Below are 22,277 nucleotides of genomic sequence, written 5' to 3'. Positions count from 1 at the left end.
TTATTTTTCGATATCTAAAAGATTAAGTTTAATACAATCAAAAATTTAATATATAGAATTAATCACTAATTATTTCAAAAACTATATTAAAAAAAATCAAATTATTTAAAATATTGTTACAATTAAAGAAATGACTTTGCAAAACGTTCGATATTATTATGCTTACTTATTAGTGCGATCTAAAAATTATTTTTTTTTTTTTATTAATTAACAAGATGTAAGATAGTAAAATGCAAAAGACTCTTGATTTCGCACTTTAAAAAAGCATATTCATTAATCCACATATTAGATTAGTAATTTGTACATAAACGATTTTTGAGCTTTAGCGGTAACATATATACATGTAACACTTTTGTAATAAAATCATATTTATAAGTGTAAGAGTTCGTCGCTTTAATATACCTATTATTGGTAATCGCTACTTTCTATGTTTTTTATCGAAATCTCCAGACCATTTCGGATAAGATAAAGACTGAATATTTTGATACTTCCTGACCGGAAATATTCGCAGACTCAGGAGCATTCATATTGCACAAAGCAATATTATCTGATGATGTAGTATTTCTAACACGATGAAACGCGCTCGTTTTCTTTAAGTCGCGACGCTATTACATACGCATTCATATTCACATTCAATTGCTGCACGCATCTAATAAAGGCATTACTCAACTCCTATAGATACTTCCAGAAATGTTCCTGCATACACACACAAACACACTCTTTATCTCTCATTTTTCTCTCATCCTTACATATATTGTTGAAAGAGATTCTATCTTAACAGGTTAGATTTCCTAATATTCTCTTTAAACATCTTCAAAAGGGTTATTTTGATGTAAAAGACAAAACAGGGTCTCAGATAGCTAAACAAATTTTACAAATTTAAAATTGCAAAAGTAACTAAATGAAAATTCAATTCAAACTATTTTAGAATTTAGAAGAGTGTTAAGTGTTACTTCAAAGACTATTTTAAAATTCTTTCATGCAATGAGAAAAATTCATAACGAAGAAAAATGACCATCACGCAGGAAATGAATTTAACACTTTAAATATTTGAAAGGAAATTTAAAAGAAAATATAAATGTTTATTTACATATTTTTTAACTTTTATTTAATGTTAATTTAAAAAAATTGGTATAAAAATACATAATAAATAATACAAATAGGTATATTGGTAAATAATATTTTAATAATAGAGACTCATTTCATTTGAAGTAATATTTTTAACTGGCACATATAAATTCAATTGAAATTAAAAAAAAATAAAAAATAATCAATCAAAACTTAGTTTTTTTAAATATCCATGCAACGTCAATTCTGTTTAAACAAAATGTTGACAAAAATATATTTAAAATTAATAATATTTATATTTAAAAAAATTACATACAAATAATAGAAACTAGCTTTTCTTGAATCAGTAAATTCGACTGACTTTGTTCGTATAGTTTCAGTGTTAATAATACTGTAAGCACATTCTCAAAAAATATGAATAGTAAACTACTAACTCTGATTGTGAGCACTTGGTATACTTCTCGCTATTTGATATACATATCTTCTAACAGGATTGTCAGGTGGTTCCCGATTGGTCCACCGATTCTTTATATATCTTGCATAATTGTAGTAGTTCACGATAATTTTCATTCTGGCTTTAAACTTAACGTATATATTTGAGCTATTTGTTAAAAAAAAGCGGTTTGAAATTTTAAATAGATATGTATTCCTTCAGCTATAGTAGTAGTGTAGTAGTCTACAATCAAAGAGAGCACTTTGTCTGTGTGTGTCTCAGAAGCCGCCAATATCTACACATCTTATCTCGACAGAGAAAATTATATTTTTCATTTTCTTCTTTCTTTCTTTTTTCATTATTGTGAAGTAAGCGTTATAAATCTTTTTTTCTTGAGTATTTTATATTAATTTTATAAAGAAAATTACTAGTATACTATAGACTAGTATACTTTTATAAAGGATAATACTAATATAATATATTGTTAACGCTGGCTTTTGGCAATTTGTTCTTTAAATAGTAAAATCTGCTGCTATATGATGGAACGTGCTTGTTATGATTGAAGGTTTTACGGTTACAGGAGCTGTAAAATCATCACATTTATATAAGATAGATATTTATCTATAAAATCTTTTGCATATATTGATTTGCAATATTTATATATAAAAACTTACGAGTAGGTTTAGCGATTATTGGATCAATAGACATACGAGGATTTCTTGAATCTCTTGGATCTCTACCAAATCCATTAACTCTTAGATCACGGTAAAAGCTAAAAAGTCATAAAAGATTAAATTAATATAATTAATGAGAATTATTAGGTAATAATTATTTAAAAACATTAACAATACCTTTCAACTCCTTCTACTACAGGAAGGTTGCTGCAAAAAATAATAAATATTTGAGTATATTGTTTAATTAATACAAATGATAATTGAGTTTTGATAATATAATAACTTATCTGGTAGAGTAAAAGTAGTAGGAGATACCCTAGGGTCAGCAGTAGTAATTCTAATTGGTGGTACGGTAACCGGAGTTGTTTGAGTTTGCGGTGGTCCTCTCGAAGATTGATCTAATCTTGCTAAATGAGGATCGATCTGTGTATCCAATGTTCGAATTTTTACATCTTAGTCTAAAGATATAAATTAATTGTCCTAAATTTTTTTATTCCTAGTTATACTGAATATCTTAATTAATAGTAATAATATCTTCAAAAATAGGTACAGAAGGATTGGCAACTACTAGTGTAGGTCTTGCTTCTGCCGATGGTTCTTCGATACGAAGTTGAATCTCATGTATCACTGGCTTTTCTGAAGGTGTCAAAACGCTTAGGTTTGGATTAGCTTTACGTAGCATACTAACAGCAGTATGAGAATCCACTATTCGCATTACTAACTGTGTTTGTAATACAGCATAGGCAAGTTGTGGATTCTGAAGTAACATCTGTCGTACTTGATTAAGATTATTTTGCACACATATCTTCATGTGTTGCATTATTTCAAACATTTTTTCAGGTGGAAGGGAAGTTACTGCTTTACTAAATGCTTCGGGAGCTTTTCAGCTTGAACTGCCTCTCCATACAGATTCTCAGTTTTCTGTCTCAGTCAAAGACTCCGCATTTCTATACGACTCTTTTCTGTAAACGCAATGCTTACGTATAGCGTTCTTTCACCAATTTTGTAACCATTAAAATTTTCTATCGCACTAAGTGCTGTCTCCTGATCCTTGTATTCGCAGAAACCATAACCTTTAAGCTTCCCTATCTCATGATCAAATACCAATCTACAAATAATTTAAGATTTTAATTATTAGAGACATTTAATTCATATACATAAAAAATTCTTTATTGTTAGATAATGCATCATCAATGAGAGAAAAAAATAACAATTTGTTTTCTAAGAAAAATTAATGAGAAGATTTACTTAAAGGAAAGTACTGGGCCAACTTTGCTGAATATATCTTTTAAGTTTTCCACGGTTGCTTTGCACGAGATATTCCCGACTGTAAAAAAAAAAGTCTTAATAAGGCTTCATATTTTATTTCTATTTAAAACTTTTAAAATTGTCAACTGAACATTAATACACGAATATGTCTTTAACGTTAAATCAAAAAGATGCATGCATATAGAAAATTTTACATAAATTGATGAATCTTTTAATAAGAAATAAAAAATAATGTATTTATTCTTTAATAGAAAAATAAATTAAACCTATGAACACATTAAAAGATTAACAATAGAACTACCAACAATTGTTATATTATTAATTTTACCAAACCAAATGTTAAATAATATTTCAAGACAAAATCTTGTTAACAAATGATACAACCGGTCATTTTGACCAGTCGGTAGTTTTAGTGTTAATATATCAATTGTTCAATAAAAATTGTATAACCTCTTACCGAATACATTCCGCACTGATATAACCATGAGAGATTGATAGGAAATAGTTAAATTACTCATTTGTGTATTATTCTTTTGTCTTTTTTATTAAAAAAAAAATTAAATATTACTACTAATAATAACAATGTCCTAACAATGCACTTATTCAAACTATTCTAATCTCGTCACCATTGAAAAATAATTATTCATTCAGTTCTGCCATCAAAGATCGCCGAAACAAACCACTTTTCGTATAAATCATTTTAGTTAGCACCGGAACCTCTAGTGGGCGATAGTATGTACTAAACGCAAGGGATCCTGTAGGAGAGATGCGCCATGTACGTTGCTGGGGGACCGGAGCTCGATTTTGCGCGCGAATGATTCAAACATTGAAATAATTATGAAATAATGAATTGCATCAAATACAGAAAAAAATGAACTATATTTAATGATATTTAAAAATTTATATTAAAATAGAATAGGTTACACGAAAAATTTATTATAAACTCAAGCGGTCCCCCAATATTTACAGCTAATGGCACATGAGCTGAATATAAATGGCGCATTCCTCCTACAGGATCCCTCTTAAAAGCGATGATGTTGCAAGCTTTTAAAGATGGGTACAATACTATCAAAAAATACAGTATTTTACGTACTATCATCCATTGCTTGTTCCGATGCTAAGATAATTTCTTTACATGAAAAATCGTCTTGAAATGTTCTATATATTTCCATATTCTTCGTTTAAATTATGGAATTTATTTAACTCCCTTATTGATAAGTTAGGAGTTTACCTTACTTAGTAAGCTAACCGGTCGGTAAAAGTAGACATCTGTTTTTACTTACTCAATTACATTTCAATTAATAAAATGAAAATTTAAATATAATAAAAATACGTATGTGTTAATGTAATAACATAATAATGAACACGTAAATTGTATTGATTATTAAAAAAACATATTTTTTCGGAATGTCACGTATCTAATCATAAATTATGTAATAATGCATATTCATTATTACATTTACATCTAAACTAATGCATATATATTTTATATTAAATATTTCTGTTCATACTTTAGATTTCTCTAGGACCTATACACATAAATTATTTTTGATAAGAAACCATTAAAAATTAAAAAGAAATTTTAATGTCCTATCTTTAAACCCTTCATTATCCGACAAAATTGATAAATATTCTAATAAACAAAATGCTTAAAAAAAATATCAATAAAATAGTTAATGTTAATATTTAATTAATAAGGAAGAATCTTAACACAATACGTGCGGTAGCACCACGTTAGTGTCATATGGAAATTATTAAACAAATGTCGATGGGTCGTTTCATTTAAAAGATAAACACTAATATATATAAGTATCCAACCAAATATAAATAAATAGATAAAAATAATTCGATTAGTTGTTTTTCGCGTCTAAAAAATAAAATATATAAAAACTTCGTATTGTAGGGAAGTCAGACAGGTAAAAAAAATCAGAAAATATTTGTTTTTTATTCTGTTGAACGTTTCGTCTTTTTATTAGGACTTCATCAGTAACTCGATCATCAATATTTCGACTCTTTTTATGAATTTCTAAAACATATATTACATAGTTTTAACACATAAACTCGATGTAGTACCAATAAATCATGACTAAGTAACAAATTCGTATGTAACGTCATAAAATTTGATTAAAATTAAAGTCAAATTCAACGTGTTTATTTAAAGTTTTTAGATAAAAATATTATAATATAAATATAACAATTTGAAAAAAATAGAGGGACAAGTATAATGAAATTAATGATTGTTATGGCTGAAATTCCTCAACTAAGAGTCCTCTGGCAATTTGTTTATGCTATGAAGTGGAGAATAAAGGGTTAGGTTAAGGTGTAAAATAAAACACGTGATTGAGCCAACCAAAGAAACAATGCCTTTTTTATTGGCTCGTCAGGGAAAAGCCTTGCGGCATAAAAACCCTGGATGTATATTTGATTATACAATAAGAAGGTACCACGTGGTGTTACCACGAGGGAAAATACCGTCGATGTGAAATATATATATATTGGAAAGATCTCACCTCTCGCACTCCGCGAATATAGCGATCACAACCTTAAGGGTTGTGATGTTGAATGGGCTCACTTTCACGAGTCTTGAAGATGAGGATATTCTCTTCGTTGTCCTTTGTGAATTCTTAAAGCCTCTATAATCCCTCAAGATGTGTAGTCGTAGGCGTCCGGTGAAGAATAGAAAGAATGCCCCTTTGTACTGTCCCAGCAGGACGTACGTACTAGGGCTATGAGAAGTGGGGATGCGAGAGGCGGGGTAGCTAGAGAAGCGCTTTGATAGTTATTGGTGGTGGATCGATGCTCACAGTAAGTATCGATCTAGAATCCTAATCGCTGGAAGCGGATGCGCGCGAGTTTCAAATACCGCTAATCACCGTACGATCCTTTCGGATCGTACAATGATTTTTGTCAAGCATTTTTTTAAAATGATCTGGGATATAGTCAAGCTTCTATAAAAGCAAAAAATGCAGAAATCAACCAAAGTAAAGAAAGAGCACATATTGCGAAATATGCAAGTAAAATGTGTACCGAATTAGTCAGCATGTAGGATTTATGCAAATACGGTGAATCTCAACGAAAGAAATTCGCGGAATTTTATTCTCATAAATACTCAAAAAATTTATTAAATGTTCACGAGTTTGAGGTTGATAAAGTTCGTAAGCATTATGAGACGAATAAAGTTATTTTTAACTTATTGGAAGAGAGAGAGAGAGAGAGAGAGAGAAGCTCTGGACAAAAATGATAAAATAAGAACATCGTGCCAATAACACAGATCGATTGAAAAATCGAAGAGGACAACTGCTAGCGGAAGAAAAAGAACATAAACTTATACAAAGAAAATGACCTAAAATTGAAAGTCAGTAGCATAATTTGGTAGAAGAATATGAAACATGCCACGGGGAAACATTCTGTTTCCTAATGAAAAAATTGATATTCATGAGGAGATAATTCGGATTTACGACGAAAATAAAAATTATATTTTAGAACGTCGTAAAGAGTTCGAATCTTATTTAGACATTAACAAAACAATTGAGATTTGTCGAAAACTATGTCATGAAGATTGCAAAGCGGACGATGACGATGAGATCCAAGATGCTGCAATGAGATTTCCAGTAGCTAATCCATTCCAAGCACTATATGATAATTCAAATTTTGAGTTTAAAAATGATTAATGTTAAACAACGCTAAATAAACTTGGTGCCATTGCTAAACGGAAAGAAAATCTTATGTCTAATGAACTATATTTTGACCTTATGAAAACAGCTAAAAAGAAAACAGAAGGAACTTTTAATGCATGTCATTCATCATCTTTAGTTAGAAAATCCCTCTCTATTACAAATATTTTTAGCGGGCCTTGCCGGATGCGGTAAAACGTTTGTGATTAGATTATTAATAGAAATTTATAATAGATATTCTAATAACGATGACTTCTGCAACTCTTATATCACTTGCGCTTTAACTGGTAAAGCGCATAAAGATGAAATCAGTATGATTGGAGCCGAACTGTTGTCTTAAATCGATTTAAGATTAAGAGGTAAAACCACTATAGAGCCTGAAAAAGAAGCCTTTTTTGCGGAATTTTTTTATGAAAACTAAATGAAAAATAGAATTTCTTTTTTGAGGGTTGGATAATCATATATTGAACTATACAAACAAATATTTTGATTGATTTAAAATAAAAAATTGTGTCGATATTCGTGGCTGAACTCAACCCTGTTTTTACTTTTTTATAAAACGGGTGAACAAAAACCTGGACAACAACAAGACCTAGAATAAAAAATAAAAGAAATTCTTTATCAATGTACTATTATCTTGAGAAGCACATATGGATTTTACTCTAAGTCCGATAGCGCAACTTTGAATAAAAAAATCGACTTTTCGACAAAAAAATATGTAGATAATAGTTTATAAAAAAAAGTTTTTATTTAATTAAAAATTTGATATGTACTTCTGTAGATAATATAACAATCAAAGTATCTTTAAAATTTTAAGTCAATCGGTTTAATAATGGTCGAGTTCTGTTTCCGCCCAGTTTTAAAAATGTAGTTTAGAGAAAAACGCGTTTAAAGTTTTCTTATCATTATTCGAAGTGCTTTGAGTCACTTCGTAAAAATAAAATTTCGCCATTAAAAAAATTATTTTTGGCTTCGCGACCAAGTGCATAATGTTTTTAGATGTCTAAAGTACACTTTAAGCTAAAAAACAAAAAATCGATTTTGGGAAAATTCTATAGTGGTGGTACCCCTTAAAACAAATCACAGGGTATTACAACAGTGAACAACAATTAATTACAACAACCAGTGAAATCCATATTTATTCGTTCAACGATACCAAATTTCGTCGAGGTAAACGATCAATTAAAGGATTTATATGCCTTGACCAAATGTGATTAATTCAAAAGGGATACAGCCTTTAAATTTTTTAAACATTATTTCAAATAAGTCATTCTTTTCAATTACAATAAATTGACCACAAACTAAATTAATATTGACGTGATACTGAATTCGCTAGCTTTATGTCCGATTTTATCAGATCCCAACGATGTTAAAGCACTAACTTCTGCTCAGTTTTTAGTTAGAAGACCACTTACAATGTTGACTGAAGATAACTACGACAGTGTTCTAGCGAATCGGTTATCCTAGATACTTATTACCAAAGTGCAGCAAGAAATTTGGCCAAAATGGCATATCGAATATCTTCGCGAGCTACAAGAACACCAGAAATAGGTCGATTTTAAAGTCAACATTGAAATGAAAGAGGTCGTCACTTTTATTGATAAAAATGAATCTTGTATTAAATGGCAGCTGGGACGAATGGTGGATATTCGCCCTGGAGAAGATAAAATAGTTCGGTCAAAGTCACGTGAATTGTGGTCGTCCGGGATAAAATTTTAGGACAGGTCATCAACCTCAAATATAGTCTAGAAATGCTTAGATTTGTACATTCTCTGTTACGCATTCACATTTTTTTGTTACTCTCCACAAATTTTTTCAAAATTTGCATTGCAGAAATGCAATATAAATGCATATATAAAAAGTATATATATAAACTAAAAAAATTGAAACAAAGTTGATATTACATTAAAAAACGCTTTTTCTTTACGTGTGGAAAAAGCTTCTCATACTTGTCGTCCCTAAAACAGCTAACAAGGATGCTGCGGATACAGTGCTTGACAAGCAGCTAATGAGAAGGCTTTACGCGTATCAGCGGACAAGCAGCCAATAGGAGCGTTTCATACTATCGAGTATTTTTGCTGCAAGTGCTCTCATTTTTCGAAACACGCCTCGTACAAAAGCAAGTATTATTCTCTACGCATATTATAATAATTTTGTTAAATATTCATAAGCTGTATTTTTCGGTATATTCCGTCCTGCATTATTTCCATAGTGATATCAGGATCCCAATACATTGCATTAACGTGATGCTAATAAAAGGTTTGATGTTTATATAAAAACATATTTTTTATCTACGTCTAAAGTACCTTGAGATTATTCGTTATGTAATGCAGAAAAGAGCAAATCTTTGTCGATTTTTTTAATAATTTTGTTTTGCAATGCTTTGTATTTTTGTATTTAGGGTGAATATATTTACCGACGCTAATATTAAACAATAAAAAAACATTAATAATAGAAATAACATTATTGACCAGTACCTCAAAAAACGAAAAGATTTATACACTTTTGGCTACACATTTAATTCTCTTGTTAAGTACTTTTATTTTCACTAAACTTGCATTATAGAAACATAACCTAAAAGACCGCTAGCACTAAAATCTCTTATATTTATATACAATACTTCTTCCTACGCATTCGCTTTTATCGTTAGATACTCTTATGATTACAAATCTTGCTTTGATACCTGAATATATAAACCGCAGACATTTAATACTAGTAGAATAATAAACTTTTAGCTATGTATTTACATTTCTTGCCAGATTCTTTGATTTCCACAAACCGTGCATCTCTGAAAAATAATCTGATATTCTGGTAGCAATAAATGTGCTCAAGTTTTTACATTCTCTGTTGTGCATTTTCATTTCTTGTTACTCTCATTTCACCAAAATTTGCATTGCAGAAAAATAATCTTTATTTACTGCTACCATAAAAACATTTTAGATTTATAAGCTTTTAGCTATGCTTTATCTTTTCTTGTCTAACTCTTTGACTTTGATTTTGAGAATACCCAGACTTTTTTAAAAGCGAACATCTAAGATTCAAAAAATGTGTATACACGTCGGACACACTTAGCTGGTTAACAACTCGACTAGAAGGCGCATTGAGCTGGTAAAGCGCGGCTAATTCAAATTATAAAAAGTATACTTTCTTTATATCTCCCCCCTCTCCGTAAGGTGAGAATTATTAAAGTAATTCTCATTGACATTTTTAATCACTTTTCTTTATCTTTTTCTTTAAGCCACGGAGAAGGTTGGGCGACATTTGGAAGACATTTGAGAATGCTTGCACGATTTTCGCCCACCTCGCTGAGTTAAAGGCGTTTTGTAGGTCTAGTGTGGAATGAAGTACTACTGGGCTGTCTTTGTAGTGTTTAGTCTGTGCTCTGTCGAACGTATCCACTACCCTCTTGATCGCGCCCATTGTCAACTATCCCTTTCTAAAGCTGTATTGTCTGTCGTTAAGTCCCCCATCTGCCTGTACGGCCTGTTGGATCTAAGTATTTCGAGGAATATTTAGTAAGCTTAACGGTCTATAAAAAGACGGCGCTTTAGGGTCCTCTCACTTTCTTTTATCGGTGAGGATCAGTCGGGCCGTCTTCCAGTCTCTGCTCAAAACCTTATCCATCAAGCACGTGTTGTTCTGGTTGAGACGATTTTTCTATAGTCTCTTTGTCTCTAATGACGGGTGGACCGGACCGTCCCAAATTGGGGGTCACGATCTTAAAACTGTTTTTGTTCGGACAAGGAATGCGCATTTTTTTGTCTGCGTTATCCCCCTGATCAATGTCTCTTTGTCAAGAGCGTCAGTCGTTTAAAGTGTTCGTACAATGTCTGAAAACGATTTTCCCTCCTTGGGGATAATTCCGGTCTTCTTTTTTTGTTGACGATGCTTCGGTATCTTCGTGTTAGTGGAAAGGGTTGTTGGTTTTTTATTTTCTTTCTCGTTCCTTCCTCTTCTCGTCACTGTGGCTCAAGTCTTTTCCTGGGACTGTTCCGGGCAGGACCCAGGTCTGACAACTAGGGTCGTCTTGTTTTCCGTGACCGTGATCACTGGGACCCTGCTTGTGGACACTCTTTTCTTACTGGTAGCTATGACTACAGCCTCTGGACTGTCTTTTTGGGTCCTAGTCCTCTTGCTAGTCCTGGGCTGTTTAATCACCTTTCCAGTCTCTTCCTTTGTGTTTTGAAGCTCACGTATGTAGGTCTTAAGGTGTCTCACGCCTTCAGTGTCATTTTTTAAGACCACCTTCAGGAAGCCGGCAACCTCTTCCATTTTGGCGATTTCTCGTAGCATACTCTGCGTCACTGGATCTATCTTAGCGAGTAGTTAAGGCATCGCTTCCATCCTATCTCCAGTAGCGGCAGTCCTTATTGTTTCCTCGGGTCTCACCACCAGATCACTACAGCTGCTAGTGATGCTTTGGTAGCTGGAGGAACTCTCCGTCCTGCTGCGTGGTTGCATCGTATTCATAATATTTGATTGTTTTGTAAAATTAGCCATATTTGTTCTTTGGTATGATTAAGACGGTTCGCCCTTCATGGGAGCCACACCGCAGTGTGGCTACTATCCCCGTCTCAGATAAGCCCTAGTCATGAATACCGAAGTCTAGAAGCGATTTAACAGGTACTTAGTCCTATCGACACTGAATGACTCTAACGAAAAGGTTACGAGATAGACCCGCGCTATATTTAACCTTTTCGCTTCAGGAGTCCAGTCCGCCGAATTGTCGTTACCGTACGAAAGCAAGCGCCAGAAATGTGTACCGTGCGCGTGGTTTTTGTTAAGTTCCGAATACTTTTTTAAAAAACAAATATTTTTTTTTTTAAGTGAAAACTTCTTTAGAATAGGGAGTGATCTGAAAAGTAAATAAACGCGGTCGGTCAGGAAACGGAGCTATAAAACAGAGCTATGAATCGGCTGCTATACTAAATAATGAGAGAAAAAGTGACAAACATATAGGATTGAGCCTGCGAGAGAATGAGACGAAATATAGCTATACAGTTTTCCTATTCTCAGTGTCCTCCCTATGCTATGCTTCGTAGTTATCACTCCTCTTTGTATATGTATGTGTTTGTATGCGACTGCATACTACGAAGCGTGGAAACATATTATTTCGATACTCAAAAAGTTTTGTAGGTAGGAGCGATAGAAGGGTAAAAGAATAAACAGAGATAAGAATAAAAATATGATAATTGGAAAGTTAAAAGAAACTTATTACCATTATAATGTTTATAGTATGCGGTCTTTGGCTGGATCTTACTTGCAATGGAGTATATATCATATAAAAATATGATAAACATTATACTGTAAGTAAAATACCATTGCCCTGGCCTAACCAAGATGAGGTAACCGCTTCTGAAGACCCACGAGGGATGTGCATTCTGAAGACTTTCACATCCGAATAAAATTGAAAAGAGGGAACCCAACTCTTTGGCCCCAACGACGCGTGAATATTACGTAAATGGAAGCTTTTTCCAAGTAGGTATTGTAAACTGAACGGAAGGGTGGGAGTGTTGGAAAAAAATAACAAACTCGGTATATCTATCCGAGCGTATGATATTGCTCTCTCTGTCACTCTTTCTCTCTCTGTTTTTCTCTTTCATCCCCATTTTATTTCTCTCGCGTTGCGTTTACATTACCGTGCTCGAAATAACAAGTACGATGGAATACGACAAGACACACCATATTCTGGATAATCCTACATCATTTGCGTAGCAAACTGTATCCGATAATGAGGCCGAGCTCGTAATATTGCAAATGAAAATGATCGTTTTGAATTCTGGTACTAACAGATGTTTTTAATCGCGAAAATCGTTGCAACGAACACAATTTATGTGATCACTTTATTTTATTAGTATTATTTCACTGTTATTATTCTTCAGTCATTTTTTAAAAATTGTAATTAAGTTTGTACTTTTGTAATTTTATCCTTGAAACTAACGAAACGATGATCAAAACTATAGATTATGTTTCTGACAATAATAGTAATAATTTGAATGATAATTTTAATAGAGATGTGTGATTTTACGTGTATTTAGGAATAGATGAGTTTAGGGATAAGATATCAAAGTTAACGCGTTTTATTAGAAAGATAAGTACCGAGACAAAAGGGGATTTGAAAAGTTTGGTTGCCTGAAGTAAAGTAAGATTTAACGTTGACAGGTACGATCTATAACCAGCTTTACCTGTTCCATAGAAATTTATATAACATTCGACGATTTACCTCATTCTCTTTTACCTTTCTTCTATTCTTTTTTTCTTTTACTTTATTCTTATATTTTTTTCATTTTACAAACGTATTCCAAAATTTTTAAGCTTGGTAAAGTGGTCATTTTTTAGTACAACGTTGCAACGAAATAATTGAAAGTAAACAAAACGATGCAAATATCATTGGTTGCTTTGATTTTTTGTTCATTTGACTTTGATATAAATAATTCTAATATAAAAAAATTCTAATATAATCATAGTATTAATATTAATTCATTTTTGATTTTATATTCACTAAATTTTATTATTTATTCAATTTTTGTTTCATCCAGTATTGATATTTAATTGAAATATTTCGTAAAAAGTTGCGAATTCAAAGCAACAAAAAAAAAAGCAACTTTTCGTTTTACGAAGCCAACTGCGCACTTTGCGCGTATCGCACTTTATATCCAACGACCATTTGATTCTTTTCCATTTGGAAACGCCATTTTGTACGTTTAACGATTTCAACGTAAACGCACGATTTGATCCGATTCGAGAAAAGCTTTACGTAAAATGCAACGATTCGTAACCGCAAACACTTTGCCAAGTTTTCTTTTTTCGACGAAACGTTTTGTGCAAGCGTGCCGGAAGCTGCTCTAACGTATTGTTAAACGTAAAAGCTTATACGAGTGACGAAATAGTAACGTGATCGAGCCAAATTTGAAATAAGTTTTACAATGGAAACTATTACTGAGAAAAATTTCAAACAACTCATGTGTCTTTACATTTTTTTCTTTTTTCCTATTTTCATCCTTCGAGAGCTGAATACTTTTATCTAAAATATTTTTGAAGTGAAAACTTCTTTAGAATAGGGAGTGACGATGCAGCGGTCAAGATACTCAGTAAGAAGAGAAAAAGAAACAAACGTATAGGATTAAGCCTGCGAAAGAATGAGACGGAATATAGCTATACAGTTTTTCCTATTCTCCAGAATTTACCAAGGGGCCCAAATTTGAGACTTGTTGTGTAAACAGTTCGATAAGTTGAGAGAACGATACGATTTAATGCGTTATTTAGATTTTTCGTTATTCAGATCTTTATTTGATGAGAGTATTTAGAGAAGAAAAGTTTGTAGTTCAATGAATAAAGATGAGATATGTTATAAATAATAAGGGTCTAGAAGTGTGGCAGGCTATGAAGTTGAAAAAGCATTTCTCGAAAAGATTTCTATAAGATCTCTCATTGCATTTTACCAGAACCTTCATTCAGTCCAGCAGTATTTTCCATATGTTTTTCGTAACATCTTTATTTCATCATCCTATCATTCCTAAAATGTTTGATAGACAGCGAAAAAATTTAGATAAAAACGAGAAATTTAAAACTATCCTAACAAATAAAATTTTATACCTGAGTTTCACAAAAAGGATATTCTATATTTACTTATTTTACGACGAATTATATTTTTCTCGATAAATATCCTACGATTCTGGTGCTATTTATGGCTATTGCATTCAGCATTCTATTTCTATTGCTTGAATTTAGAAAAGTGTACTTTTTATCAACTATCCAACTCAGAGACCATTGCTATATATGGTAATAATATTATATTAAATAAATCCTACAATTATCATACTCTTGAATCTGTGCATTCGCCTCATTATCTTGAAACTTAGTATTTTGAAAGTTTCACTTCAAACACGTTTGATTTGCATACATGATTTTTTTTTGTATTGATAAAAGTTTATTCAAGTAGTTGCATTAGAAGTGACATAAATTATTATTTTAATAAATTATACATATAAGTTAATATTACATATTGTATATCATTATTACTATATGATTATTATAATTATTAAATGATTAACCCTTTCGGTACGAACCAGGTTATCAGTCAATTTTTGTTTTCGGCAGGAAAACACTGCATCGTCTAAAATTCAGGTAAGTGTTACAGCTACATTTCTGATTTTAAGTCACTATGGTATTTGTTCATTTATAAGAGGATCCATTATTATTAGTTGTATATGATTTTTGTATTGATTTTCCAAACGGAATAATTAAAGATCATGTAATGTTTTTATTATCCTGTCCCATAGTACAAAACAGAAATAGTCCTTTACGCTGTACAGTCAAATCTACATTTAAAATAGAAAAAGAAAAAATAAAGTCAAATATTTATATATACAATGAGTAACAGAATTATTCTGTATATCATTACTGACAAAGTTTATAAACAATAATTGATACACAACGTTTTCAAATTAAAATTCATATCATTTCAATAAACGGAAAATCTCTTTTAAAATTATTTATTCTTTAACGGATAAATCGAGATCTGTTTCATTACTTTCAAAAGAAAATTTATTCTAGAAGAAATATATTATTTTAGATAAATGATAAAAAAAAAGTAATTAGGTATATTATATCATCTGTATCCGGTATGTCAAATTTAAAATGAATTTTATGAAACGAATATTCGTAAATCAATATTATTAGTTATATCTAGTAACGGTTTATGTAATATTATATACTGAAGAAATAAATCATAAATAAACTTTGATAATGATCATAAAAAATTGAAAATATGTTTCAATTTTTCTTTATATTCCGCTGATTTCAAAAAGAAAGTAATATTGTATATATATATTACTATTAGATATAGAACTTTGCTTACGTCTTTTTACTTTTTATTTGTTATATTTTTTCATACTGTTTATGAACGATTCAGCTTTAGATATGCTTATTCCACGTTCTTCTGCTAACTCTTCTGGAGTTATATGCGGGAATTTTTTCCTAATACTCACTAATTCTTCATCTTCCAACTCTGTGCGTAGTGTTCTTAAAGTTCTTTTTCTTTCTAAGTTGAAATTATCTTTTTTAAAGCGTTTATACCACACAACATGTACTTAAGAATATAATATCCTATGTATATATAAAACTGATATATATTATTGATACATATATATCAATTATATATCATTTTTTCAATCAGTAATTTTCATTTTTTGATTTGTACAATATTTAAAAATAAAAAAAAAATAGAAGAAAAATTAATAATTAGATGTAATAATAAATAATAAAGATATATATATATATATATATATATTGTGGCGGTGCGCGCTCAGCAGCGCCGCGGTCGTCCGAGACGGGCACCGCGCCGGAGGCCCGAGCCCCCCGGGCCGAGTTTAGCCGAACGACGATGAGTTCGAATTCGAATGAGATAGCGACTAGAGAATATAAATCAACTTACTGTACAGAGACTCAATAAAGACTGAAATTACGACCTGGCATACCTAACGGCTTACTCTTGATCACCGACACTGACCTACGCTCTATTGGAGACCTCACTATCTCCAAAGTGGTGACCCCGACGTGATTTTTCGTGATTTACGTGATAAACTTAGTTAGTGTCGTCTTTGTGTTTGCTGTTAGTGCTTGGTGTCTTTGTGCCGTCCGTCGTTAACGTCCAGTTCCGCGCTGAACCCGCCACGGGTACCGGACTCAGCGAGACACCGCTGACCAGCTAAAAAAAAAAAAAAAGAAAAAAAAAACCGCGGGACTTTCGGCCTCCAGCCTCCAGCAGAATCCCTGGAGTCGGGAGAAAAGAGCGCCAGGATTTCCTTTGTTCATTTCCTTTGTTCTCTTTGTTTTTCCTCGCTTTGTTTGTTCCGGCACCTCTTACCCCTCCTCCCCTCCCTACAGCCACGTCTTCTTTCAAACCAGGGACGTTACTTCCTCTTTGTCTTTGTCCGCCTGACGCTCACCGCGCGTGCGCCGCGACGCCAAGCCGAACCGACGTCCCGACAGCCGCCGGAACGGACCGAATACTCTCTCTCTCTCGGTAACCGATTCGGCCCGAAGCGTGCCGACTACCACAGCGGCCCCATGCAACGCGCGTCGCCGTATCTCACCCCCACTCCGGTCGACGCCGAGGCAGGCGCGCCTCCGAGAGTTTTGACACACGACGCAGAGACCAGGCTCGCGCCAGGTGCGCGAGGCGTTTCGAGCCCACCGCAGACACTCGATATGGTGGGACCCGTCGAGCGTTGCGTGCTCCCCCGCCTACTGGAGTACCAACCCGAGGCTCTGGTTCGCGCAGGTCGAGGCCACGTTCGAATCCTACGGGATTCTCTCAGATCGCAGCCGGTACAATCTGCTGACAGCAAGCCTACCGCCGGAGGTCGCTCAGGGGGTCTCGGACATCACCCAGCGCCCGCCAGAGTCCAACCGCTACATGGCGCTCAAAGAGGCGGTTCTGAAACGGCTAGCAGTTTCAGAGGACGGGCAGCTACAAGCAAGCATAAGACAGCTCCTTCCAGCCATTCAGCGTCTGACCGCCGCCCTAGAGGACCGCGGCCCCAGACGCGCCAAGGCCCGGAAGCGAACTACGCCCCCGCCCCCGCAAGCAGCGGCGGTCGGCGTAACTCCCGGAAAGCGCTTGCACGTCATCGACCGGACGTCGAAACTCCGTTTCCTCATCGACACGGGCTCAGCGGTCTCTCTGCTACCACGCGCCTTCTTCAAGCGGGACCTTCGGCGAGGAACTCTCACCCTCCAGCGCAGCCAACGCCCCCACCATCAGCACCTACGGCACTCACGTGATGGCTTTGGACCTCAACCTCCCGAAGCCTTTCTCCTGGAGATTCATCGTCGCCGAGGTACACGACCCCATCTTGGGAGCGGACTTCCTCGCCCACTTCGGCCTGGCAGTAGACCTGCAGAACAGGAGGCTCCTCGACGCGGACCTCATCCACCAGTCGGCCGGCACAATCCTCCCGGCCCAGATTCATTCGGTCGCGGTCATTATCCCGCCAACCGTCGCCGAAGGGACTTTCGCGGACCTCCTTCGGGAGTTCCAGGACCTGGCCACTCCGGGGAGTACGACCGTGGCCCTGCCAAATTTGGACGTCTGCCACCACATCACCACCTCCAGGGCCTCCAGCAGCGGCACGTCCCCGCCGCCTCCACGGCGAGCGCCTTCAAGCAGCCCGCGCAGAATTCCGGGCCCTCCTCGACATGGGCATCGTACGGGAATCCAAGAGCTCCTGGGCTAGCCCGCTCCTGTTGGTGGCAAAACCGGACGGCTCCTTCCGCATCACCGGGGACTACCGTCAGCTCAACGACCGCACCGTGCCCGACAAATACCCGCTGCCCATCATAGAGGACATGCTGCTCGAACTCCAGGGAGACACCTTCTCGGTCATCGACCTAAAGAAGGCCTTCTACCAGCTCCCGATCGCCCCGGAGGACGCGCACAAGACTGCGATCACGACGCCGTTCGGCCTGTTCGAATTTACGAGGTCTTCGCTCGGCCTGCGCAACGCCGCCCAGTCGCTCCAGAGAGCCATGGACCACCTGCTCCGAGACCTTCCTTTCGCGCGAGCGTACCTGGACGACATCATCGTCGCCTCCCACGGCGAGGACCAACACCTGGACCACCTCAGGACGCTCCTCTCCACACTGCGGTCGGCCCAGATCAGGATCAACCCGGACAAGTGTGTGCTGGCCAAGAAGGAGGTCATCTACCTCGGCTACGTCGTCTCAGCCGAGGGCTGCCGCCCTCCCGCCAGCAAGATCGAGGCCATTAGGGCATTCCCTCGACCTACGGACTCACGGCAGCTCCGCCGCTTCCTGGGGCTAATCAATTACTACAGGCGCTGCATCCCTGGAGCTGCGCGCCTTCTGGCCCCGCTCAACGACCTCCTTAAGGACCTGCCGCAGTTGAAGAAGCCAGTCCCCCTCACCTGGTCGAGCCTCGCGCAGAGTTCTTTCGACGCATGCAAGCAGGCGCTGGCAGAGGCCACGGCAACATCATTCCTGCGGCGCGACGCCCGCCTCCGTCTACTTCATGACGCATCCGACGTGGCTATCGGAGCCGCCCTGGAGCAATCCGACCCGGACGGGCGTTGGAAGCCCCTCGGATTCTTTTCCAGGAAGCTCTCGGACACCGAACGGCGATACAGCACCTACGATCGGGAACTGTTAGCAGCGTACGCAGCGGTCAAACACTTCGCCGGCATCCTCGAGGGGAACCCTTGCACGCTGCTCACCGACCACAAACCTCTCTCCCTCGCAGCCCACCAGCCTTCGGAGAAAGCCTCCCCTCGCCAAGCCAGGCAGCTCAACTACCTGCTGCAGTTCCCAATCACGCTGGCCTACATCAAGGGCCTGGATAACACCGCAGCAGACGCCCTCTCCAGGGTCGAGGCAATCAAGATGCCTTCCGCCGTAGACGCGGCCACCCTCGCCCGGGAGCAGACCAAGGACCCGGACCTCCCGCACCTCCTCGACAACGCCTCTCTCGCGCTGCAGCCGCTGGACTTCGACGGGACCTCTCTCCTCTGCGCGCGCAATGGCAGTTCCATCCGCCCGTACGTCCCGCGCACCCTGAGGAGACAAGTCTTCGAGGCTCTGCACGGCCTCTCGCACCCCAGCGTCCGCTCAACTACGCGGCTTGTTGCCCAGAGGTACGTTTGGCCCGGAATGAACAAGGACGTCAGCCGTTGGACCAGATCCTGCCTGCCGTGCCAGCGCTCCAAGGTGCACCGCCACAACCAGGCAGCCCTAGGCAATTTTGCAGCCCCAGATGCTCGCTTCGACCATCTCCACCTGGACCTCATCAGGCTGCCCCTGCACGCGGGCTTTCAATACTGCCTCACGGTAGTCGACCGGTTCTCCAGGTGGCCGATCGCAGTTCCCCTGCCCGACCAGCAGGCAGAGACCGTCGCCAGGGCCTTCTACGAGCACTGGGTCAGCTCTTTCGGCACGCCGCTGACCATCACGACCGACCAGGGGCCGCAGTTCGAGGCAAAGCTCTTCGCAGCCCTAGCCAACATCATCGGCGCGGAGAGAATCCACACCACGCCTTATCATCCTCAGGCGAACGGTATGGTGGAGAGGATGCATCGCTCCCTCAAGGCGGCCTTGATGTGCTGCTCTCCCACGCCTTGGCCGCAGGCCCTGCCTACAGTCCTTCTGGGTCTGAGGACAACCGTCAAGGAAGACCTGCAGGCGTCCCCTGCAGAGATGCTTTTCGGCGCCTCCCTCCGCGTTCCCGGAGATCTCCTCGCCGCAGAGAGCCGCACGGACACCGACGCTCCCTCTTTCGTTTCGGGACTCCGCAAGCTGATGAGGAAGCTGCAAGCCGTCCCCGGTTCAAGGCACGTTCCTCCGCACACGCCATTCTTCCACGAGGAGCTACGGTCCTGTCCCTTTGTCTTCAGGAAGGTAGAGACGGTCCGATCGACCTTAAACCAGCCCTATACGGGCCCCCACCGAGTCCTTCGTCGCCTCAGCGAGCAGGCGTACCTCGTCGAGGTTGACGGAGTGCCTAGGACCCTCTCGACCGCCTCACTGAAACCGGCCTACCTGGAGTCCGCCGACCAGCCTCAAGACGGCACCCCTTCAGCACCATCCGCGGGAGCTCCGCGCCCTTCAAGCTCTCCAGCGCAACACCCCGCGCAAGGACCACCCCGGTCAATCTTGAATTCGGCCAATCCTCCCTCCCCCTACCGTCAAACTCAACAAAAAAGTAACGTTCCGCACGCCAGTGGCGTCCAGCACTGGTGGGGGAGTAGCTGTGGCGGTGCGCGCTCAGCAGCGCCGCGGTCGTCCGAGACGGGCACCGCGCCGGAGGCCCGAGCCCCCCGGGCCGAGTTTAGCCGAACGACGATGAGTTCGAATTCGAATGAGATAGCGACTAGAGAATATAAATCAACTTACTGTACAGAGACTCAATAAAGACTGAAATTACGACCTGGCATACCTAACGGCTTACTCTTGATCACCGACACTGACCTACGCTCTATTGGAGACCTCACTATCTCCAAATATATATATATATATACATATATACATTATATAAATATATATACATATATATATACATTATATTATAGTAATATTTAATATATTATATTACTTTTAGGTATAGAACTTGGCTCCAGCCCTTTTTCTTTTAATTTGTTTTGTATTTTTTGAGTGTTTACGCTTTTTGAAGCTGTAGGTAGGTTCATTTCCAATTGCTTTGCTAACTCATCTTGACTCATACGAGGGTTTTCAGGAATCAAACGAACCAATTTTTCATCTTCCAATTTTCTATGTTGTCTGTATAAAGTAGTTCGTTCTGAGTAAAAATAACCCGACTTGTAGCGTTTATACTACACACAACATGTACTTAAGAATATAATATCCTATGTATATATAAAAATGATATATAATTAATATATATATATATATATTACCAAGAGGTATAGAACTTTGCTCCTGCTCTTTTTCTTTTAATTTGTTTTGAAATTCCTGACTGTTTACGCGTCAGTGAACTGTACCTCTGCTCACTCCCACTTTTGGTGCCATCTTTTTTAGAGTAATAAGCGGGTCTTTAAGCTTCAAACGCACTAATTCTTCAAGTTGCTGTTCTATATTTAGTTTTGTATAAGTTTGTCTTTTTAAGTTGAAATCACCTTTCTCGAAGCTTTTATACCAATTGTAACATGTTTTATATGATATAAAACCCAGGCCATAAGCGTCTATGAGCATTCGGTAAGCTTCAGCGGCGAATTGTCTACTATTAAAATAATACAGTACCACCGCATGCAAATGACGTTTAGTCGGTTTATAATTTGACATTTCCAAATACAAATAACTATATGATATAAACACAAGTCAATTACTAATACTATCAAGCTATGCTCACAAAATATTTAAGAGTATTCCAAGCTGTCTTATATATATATATATATATATATATATATATATATTGTGTAGGGGGAGTTCACGTAACGTCTAACATCACCTAGCGCAGGCCACTAATATATAAACAGTTTCTGTTCAAAATGGTGTTAATCCACTTTCTCTTTTTTTGAAGAAATTAAAGTTTCTTATATTTGCTAATAAAAAAATTGAGGCTAACTATATGAAGTCTGCTAATATTTCTACAAATTTATCAATATTTCGTTTAATTATATAAATTTG

The 22,277-nt window shown here is 37.4% G+C and overlaps 1 protein-coding gene across 1 annotated transcript; it reads right to left on the bottom strand.

Annotated features, from left to right (window-relative positions):
- Positions 1-2,063: 2,063 nt before the first annotated feature.
- Positions 2,064-4,127, bottom strand: LOC149032309 (cleavage stimulation factor subunit 2-like). The gene is given in 6 exon segments (XM_089173372.1): positions 2,064-2,084; positions 2,176-2,273; positions 2,353-3,054; positions 3,057-3,283; positions 3,424-3,502; positions 3,902-4,127. Coding segments are annotated over 4 exon segments (732 nt in total). The 5' UTR covers positions 3,963-4,127; the 3' UTR covers positions 2,064-2,084; positions 2,176-2,273; positions 2,353-2,689.
- Between the last annotated feature and the right edge of the window lie 18,150 nt (positions 4,128-22,277).

Source organism: Polistes dominula, unplaced genomic scaffold, assembly GCF_049000335.1.
Source record: "Polistes dominula isolate Pdom_NZ unplaced genomic scaffold, Pdom_raw_medaka contig_386, whole genome shotgun sequence".
NCBI lineage: Eukaryota > Metazoa > Arthropoda > Insecta > Hymenoptera > Vespidae > Polistes > Polistes dominula.
Note: the sequence above shows the minus strand (reverse complement) of the source record. Positions and strands in the feature narration are given on the sequence as shown.